The 8,352-nt window shown below is 33.4% G+C and overlaps 1 protein-coding gene across 1 annotated transcript; it reads right to left on the bottom strand.

Annotated features, from left to right (window-relative positions):
- Nucleotides 1–672: 672 nt before the first annotated feature.
- On the bottom strand, nucleotides 673–7,311 carry LOC110647678 (glutamate decarboxylase-like). The gene is made up of 6 exons (XM_058131771.1): nucleotides 7,124–7,311; nucleotides 6,849–7,053; nucleotides 5,908–6,108; nucleotides 3,884–4,352; nucleotides 2,978–3,030; nucleotides 673–1,333 (listed from the first exon to the last, which is right to left on the bottom strand). Exons 1-6 carry the CDS (start codon nucleotides 7,210–7,212, stop codon nucleotides 851–853), a joined length of 1,500 nt encoding a protein of 499 aa, XP_057987754.1. The 5' UTR covers nucleotides 7,213–7,311; the 3' UTR covers nucleotides 673–850.
- Between the last annotated feature and the right edge of the window lie 1,041 nt (nucleotides 7,312–8,352).

Here is an 8,352-nt window from a genome sequence, read left to right as displayed (position 1 = left end):
AGAATGATGCGCATTGAATGCTGATTCGACTTTTATGAAGACGAGGTCCAACTACTCACTAAAACATAGAAGCTTATATTCCTGCAAATTGTTCGAAACAATTTCAAGTTAAAATGACTTTCTTGACAGGTGATCAGCTTCTTTCTTGCCACTGGTCTTGGTGCTGGTTTTGCTGTCAGTTTTGAGTTTTGAAGTCCCTTCTCAATTATTTATTTGCTGCTATTGAAGACCCCACTGTTCCAGAGATACAAGAATCCAAAGCTAGTTATAATAAATACCTGAACAAAGGATTATTGCTACTGCTGTTTTATCTCTGGGATTCCTTTGCATGGCTATGGTTTCAGTACTTTCATCCATCAACCGGACTGTAAGAAAGGTTTTCTTCAACTGATCTTTTCAGAAACCATACTGATCTTTTCAGAAACCATACAAATACATGTATCTTTACATCCATTACTAATTACTTCACAGTTCATTTCGTCACACCAAACATGGCGTTAGAGTGCTCATTGGTTTCTCCTTCCCAAGAATTCACTGGATGAAGATGATTTCCCTGATTTTCTCTTTGGTCTTGAATTTAATCTTGTAGTATGTTCTACCTCAGGATAAAAAAGCAAGAGTTGAGAGACATTTTCTATGGATTTTCTATTTCACCCACAACAATTAAGATAATTACACCAAAATAAAGTGCATATTGATTATCTTCAAAATATAGTGCATATTCACTTTCAGCAACTACAACCATGAAATTAATTATACACAACATGATATATTTCCTCACATTGATGATATTACAAACAAGTTGACCTTACTATTGCAAACGACAAGAACAGAAGTCCTTATTAGATGCCTAGCACACTCCAATTCTCTTGCCATCCGCAAGTCGCCTCCAATACCGAGTGATCTCTTCCTGCATCTCCCTCTCACTCTTTTTAACTACCTTCTTTCCTTCAGTGTTCTCCAGTTCTTCCCTAACAGTAGCAGTTGTGGTGGAAACATGGACAGGAAGAGAGTCCATTTCCTTCAAAACTTGCTCGATATGCGAGACGAGTCTTTCTGCCAGACTGCGGCTGAAATCCTCCCTGACCACAACCCGAAGAACAGCAATGTGCTGGGCATCTGCCGGCATTGTGTATGCTGGAATAATCCAGCCAAACCTTCTCAAATTCTCAGATATATCAAACACACTGTATTTACTGCTGTCTTTGAAAGAGAAGGCAACAAGAGGCACACCAACATCTTTGGAGACAATGTCAAATCGCCCTGTTTTCTCTAGTCCTTCTTTCAGCACCCTTGTATTTTTCATACAGTTTTCAATGACTCTCTTATAACCCTTGTACAAGACCAAAGTAAAATCAGAACAAAAAAAAGAAAAAAAAAAAAAAGAGAGAAAGAAAGATGAAGCACCCTAAATTGCAAATGCATTTCATAAAAGCAGCATTTCCTCTCTCTCTCTCTTTATTTGCATAGTCTTTGCCCAAAGCATCTTCTTCAAATGGATGGTTTTCAAGATTTCAATTTACAGGCCATTTGCAGCAATAAAAGATAACATGCCGCAAGACAATGTGAGAGAATTGAAGCCATCACAGCTATTAGTTGATTGATATTACTCCTTATGTTCAACATACTCGAAAGAAAGATTTAATCAAGAGATCTTACATAACAAAATCTTGATTATCTGAAGGAATAAAGTGATATCAAATGATCAATATTTCTGCTATCAGAAAATAACCCCTCGGTCCCCAAGAAAATAGGCTTATTTAGTTTTTTCCTAATATACCTCCGTTCATATTGCTCCATTAAAAATCAAATAACTTATGTTACTAAATTATTTTTGGAATTAATAGATTTTACATTTTCAATGCTTATTAAATAAGGGCATATTAATAAACTAATAAATAAATTATTTTTTTTCAAAAAAAAAAAGAAAAGTGGGCTAAAATTTGAGACAAATAATTAAAAAAAAAAAAAGAAAGTGAGCCTATCGGGACAGAGGGAGTATAAAATATGTAAGTTTTGATCTTGAAAAATCCTCTTATGCACAAACATAGCCCTCAGCCTCTGAATCATCATCCACACCCCCCACCCCCCCAACCCCTTCTCCCCCCCCGCCCCCCCCCCCCCCCCTCTCTCTCTCCACTTGCTCAACAGTGAGACTAAATATAGACCTATCACTTGATTGTGTTGATCTAATTTGTATAAATATTGTTCCTACGTACGGTAATGTAGCATACTGATATATCTTTGCATTAGCAATTATTAAAAATTGAAGGAAAAAGAAAAGGAAAGAAAATATTAAAAATTGTAATAGATGCTACAGATGTTGACACACACACATCTACTTTTTAATAAATACTTAAAGACACATGTTTGTTTTTAAGTCACAGAACATGTTAATGTGTCGGGTGTCTAAATAAAAGTTGAATGCAAAAGATAGCTAAACAAACTTGACATCAATGCCTTAAAGTTGAGGATATAATTGGTATAATTGACAAGATTGGCTAAGATCTCCATAATTTTTGTGTTTTTTTAAGCTGATTGGCCAACTTAAATTATTAGGTGAGAGTACATGGAGTAGATTTTCATATCTAACTAAACATCTTTCCAAGTGTACCGACTTCTAGGATGAATTTAGTTTTACAATATGTTTGAGGGAAGTGTATTTACTTGATTGATGCTACTCAATATATGTTCTTCGCACAATGTGCCATCCATAATATCAACAACACGCATTGTATTCCGTATCTGTTTTTAGGATTTAAATCTCCCATCTTAAAATGGGAATCAAACTGCATTGCTAGATACCTGCTATTTTTCATCTTGAACAAGTGGGAAAATATAATGGGATCTTGGAAAGTAAAAAATGCAGATCAATTTGCATACAAATGATATTAAAAAAATAAAAATAAATAATACAATTAGATTTGAGTCAACTCTGAACTTGTATCTCTTTTCAGGTATAATATTAAGAGTTTACCTCAAAACCAAGCCTTATAAACTGATAATATTGAGCAATAATTTGACTAGAGCCTGCCAAAATGAGGAAACCAAAATGGAGTTAATAAAATGAAAAAGCTACTAAAAGAACAAAGGCACAAATGGTTCATCTTTTAGAAAAAGAGGAGAGGGACACCCAGAAGAAGTGAGAGAAAACCTTAGTTAATGAAGGCCAGGGGGAAGATGAGCTTATCTAATTTCAATAATGCAAGTAAAACATGAATCTAGAAGACGATTCAATAAGCTTATCTAATTTCAATAATGCAAGTAAAACATGAATCTAGAAGACGATTCAATAAAAGATGCGACATATATATAACATCTTAAATGAAGTTCTAGGCAGGCCAGGCCACTATTCAAGGCTATATCTCTAACCAAATCCATCCCCATATAATAAAAACATATCAATATTTTACTAATCAGGTAGTCTGAAACAGGTCAGGACTTATAAATGCACATCTCAAGCCTGCCTACCTTAGGAAGCCCTCAAATCAGGAAAAGAAAAACTTTGTTGGCAGCAAAATATTGGAAAGATAAACCACAGGCACTTCATGAAAGCAGTCATATAGAAAAAGGAAAGATATCACTTATGATCTATGACTGATTAAGCTCTAATTAGTTTTGTTGGTTTACATATTAGGGGGAGAGGAACTCGACCTGGGACATTACCCTAGCTGAGAGATTCACCTAGTATCAAGCTAAGCTTGTGGGTGTATCATGCTCTAATTTCAGTTCTTATAGTCAATATCTCACTTTTAAAACCAGAAGGAAATCAAGAATGTGGAACAAACTTAAACCAAAAGACAAGCACAAATGTGGTAAGCTTATTCTTTTTCTTTCCCCTTTATTTTTCTGAATCGTTTTTCCTCTCATGCTTACCAAATACCTTTTGAGAAGTTGAGAGTGAAAGTGGGTTGATCAGATCCAAGGTAGTTAATGTGAAATATAAGCTCCTCCGGCAAGTCTTCTTTAGCTCTCCAGATGACCCAACCAACACCAGCATAAACAAGGCCATACTTATGCCCACTTACATTAATACTCTTCACCAATGGCAAACGGAAGTCCCATAGAAGATCTGGGCAAACAAAAGGAGCAATGAAGCCTCCACTGGCAGCATCAACATGAATTGGGGTGTTCCATCCGGTCTCCTTATTCTTTTTAGTGAGTAGTTCGTTAAGAAGCTTCACATCTTCAAACTCTCCTGTCAGGGTTGATCCCAAAATGGCTGCAACACAGATTGTATTCTCATCCACCATCTCAACTGCCTTCACAGGGTCCATCACATAATATCCCTCTGTCAGCTTCACCTCCTTCAGTTCAACTTCAAAGTACCTTGCAAATTTCTCCCAGCAGACCTGTGTAACATAATTTGTGGAGCATTTAACAAAATGCGACAAATGACTGAAATTCTAAATAAAAATCAATAGCTACAATAAGTAAAATGGCAATAAAGTTCACGCTAGGGTGATCCCCCATTCACCCTTCTCTACCAGAGTAAAGTTAGAAAAGTAGGAGAACAAAATAGATTTTTTTTAACCTTTATAGATTAATTGAAGAGGTTTTTGACTATTTAAAGTGGACGTATCAAATCCAAAATAGAATGGTAACCATTTAATCTTGTGTATCATACAAAACTTGGAAGCACACAAAGATTCCAATATCATCACAAAGAAACAAGTGAGGGAAGTATTGGAATGCCAAGCTCCAATAGCAAATTTTGGAGCCAAACTAGTAATAAAGCTGTAGCAGAAATGCTGCTGTTCTTCGCTTTAGTGGATTAATGAGCACAAGCACACAAATCTAAAACATACACAATAAAGAGAAACGAAGAAGAATGGATACAAGATTTATGTGATTTCACAGGTAAGATAAAAGAAAAAGTTTCACTATGATAACTTTCATACCCTAGTGAAAGGAAGAAATTACAATATATTTGCTTTAGAATTTACCAAGACATGCTCAAGAAGAAAATGACTCAGTTCCTAGTACCACATGCAAGGAGTTTGGTTTTCCAAATTTTAAATAGCTCAGTGAGGTCAACAAAAAAAAAATGATGTCGCAAAGTAGAGTCAACAACTCCAAATGATTGAGCCACATACAATTCCTCAAATATAGTTAGAATGTTAGATGACCACATTGTTCACATTTAAGCGGCTCGTGAAATAAAGCATTAAGTGGAGATTTGAGATGCCATAGAAAATCAAAAACACAATTGATTAGATAGATTATTGCTTGAAATGCAAAAGAAAAAAAAAAGGGAGAGAAGCATGATGAAGTAACATTAAGCTGTTTCAACAATGTGCTTGTCTTTTCTCTACCATCACACAGTGTCTAGCGAAATCAGAAATTACATGCTTGGATAAAAAAGTTTCAACTTTAATGTATCCCCTGACAAATTAAATAGAGATAAAAGGCGTATTGAAGTATGTTATTGCTTTGAGAATGTAGGAGATAGGACTAAAATACCTAATTTATTCTCATAGGATAGAGGAGATATACTTGGTAAAATGTTGGATGAAATATATTCTGAGATTCAAAAGAAAATATAGGAGTAGGAGTGGGACCCCAGATTAAATGAAGAAACTAATGTTGTAATAGGACCCCAGTTTTTTGAACCAGATGAAGTGAAGTTTAGTAGAAAAATGGTGAACCTAATGGTAGACATAAAGGTAAACATTACAAAATGGAAACACTGAAATGAGCTCACCAAGAAAATATTTTATGTTGCTTGCAGGAAAAAATGCTACTGGTAGCATCACTACTGCAATATATGGAAAAACCTGTCAATCAATGTCTTAACTTCAAAACTCTCTCTCTCTTTCTCTCTCTCTCTCTCTCTCTCTATGCATAACCAGATTGCACTTCTAAAACTAAGCAGAATAACAAGTCGAAAAACAATTTAAAACTCACTTGCACATTAGCTCCAGTCACAATGTTGGGCTTATCATATGGTTTGCCCTCTGCCTTTCTCTTGTTCTGCCACTTCCTTTTAAAAGCTAATCCAGCCAGCATTATTGCCTCTGATGATCCCACAGTCCCCACGCCGATTGCAGTTTCATCATCTCCAACAGGAGCATGGAGCAGGTGAGCTATCATATTCACACACCGATTCTGCAGGGCCAAAATTACAATGCGACGAACAGATCTCGTATCTTCAAAGAAATTAAGCCTTGCCCATAAAATTACTAATTGCAATAAAATTTATCACATAATGAAAACTCAGAAAGAAGAAATTTTGCCAGAATTACTTTTGTTGGATTAAGGCCCTGCCACCGTTTCTCTTTTCTCAGACTGTGTATTACCCCATAACTATAGGTATATCAACTTCTTTAAATAACCAAAAAAATAAGGGATTGTGACCATGGCTATTACAAAGCTGGCAACAATTCTTTACACAAATGGCATGATCTTTGTCATAGATATTTCAGATTAAACACATGCATACACAAGGAGTAGGGGGAAGGAACATTTACATTACACAGAAACCAAAACTTCCCAAATAGATATTCTCAATTACATAATTTACAAGTAAAAATAGTAGTGAACGTGTTTCGACTGAGACATGTGCAGAACTCCAATCATATTTGCAAAGTGAAACTCAAGTTTGCAACAAACAAAGCAATAAGCCAATAGAACTTTAGTTTAAATATAGGAAAACATTTGTACACAAAATACACATGCTTCATTTTCATTTATTCTTATTTGATTGTTGGTTTGGCTACTGGAGTTGATTCTTGGGCAGCTTGACCCATTTCACTTTCACACAACAAAAAGAAAAAAAATTTCTATACTGTTTAGTGTACATAATAAATAATTACAGAATGAATAAAAAAAGGTCTAAATAAATAAACCTGGAGCTCAGTGGTAACAGGGTACTCATCCATATCAACATAATTCTTGTTCATAGAAGCCATAATAAGATCATTGCACTCAGGCTCCATCCAAGTGGTGACAAAAGAAGCCAAGTTAAGCCTTGGATTCCCATCCAGCATCAGCTCATCATTGATCACCTGATACGCTGCTTCCTTGGGCATCGACTTCTCTGGCATCTTAAACCTGCATATATATTATAAGACTGAGAAGAGGAAATTATTGGAAGGAAGAAAGTGAAAATAATGAAGGGTACCTTGGAACAGGAGCGCGAACATATCTGGAAGCAAAAGTGGAGTGCAGAAGCGCATCGGAGTCGGCAGCAATGGTGCTAGCGATGACCATCCTTGTTGAGTTATTCTTATGAGAATGAGGAGTGGATTAATATGCACAAGTATTCCTGAGAAGACAAGATATATAAAGAAGAAGCAACTGTTACTGATGGTGGTGGAAGAGGCTAATGATGAGTTGCTTTCCAAAAGTGAAGGCTCATCGACATGATGATGAACCGATAGACACGTGGTGCGGTCCAGGCTCCATTGCCTGCCACATCAACCTCATCACTGTTGGCTGGAACTTACGAGATGAAATTTCTTACCAAGTGTGAATATTTGATTAATAGAAAATCATTTAATTTTTTTAAATTGTTATGCATATTTTTTATTTTAAAATTATTATCTAATTTTTAAATTGTTATGCATATTAATTCTTATTTTAAAATTTTATTTAAATTATAACATATAAAATAAATTTTATAATGCAACCATTATAAGTTCCACCTTGAATACAGATAGATTTGTTAACTTTTGGTTTGGCTCTATTATCATATCAAGTGTCATTAATATAAAGAGTTAATTTGACAATAATAGAAGGCTTTGTAGCGTAATAGTATGAACCTATATTAATGCTTAGTTTTATTATATTTACAAGAAAATTTTCCTTTTTTTTATACATTGTTAATAATAATTTTAATTTCTATATTTTTTAAATTTAATATGTAAAAATATAATAATGTTTTAAATTAATTCTTAATTATTTTATATTTTATTTTTATTATTTTGATATAAATTAAAGTTTTTTCTTCAAATTTTTTAATAAAAATTTCATAATAAAAATAAAAAATATGAAAATATAATAAAAATATTAATTAAAATATATAATAGTTTAAAGTTGATTAAATTATTTAAATATTTTCATCATTTTAAAATATAACTTTGTTTTATTTTTTTTAATATAACAAAGAATTATATTATCTTTATTTAATAATATTAACATTATTCTAAAAAGTAATATTAATAATCTAAAAAGTATTAAAATAGTGAAAAAAAAAATTATACATATATGTATGTATAATATGATATTGATTATTTAATTATAATTTAAATCAATCAAATAATTAATTAATAAAAAATAAAATTAAAAAAATTAAAAAAAAAAACTATATTTTATAAATAATTATCACTTACCATAATTTTATATCCTTAC

Source organism: Hevea brasiliensis, chromosome 13 (genome assembly GCF_030052815.1).
Source record: "Hevea brasiliensis isolate MT/VB/25A 57/8 chromosome 13, ASM3005281v1, whole genome shotgun sequence".
NCBI lineage: Eukaryota > Viridiplantae > Streptophyta > Magnoliopsida > Malpighiales > Euphorbiaceae > Hevea > Hevea brasiliensis.
Note: the sequence above shows the minus strand (reverse complement) of the source record. Positions and strands in the feature narration are given on the sequence as shown.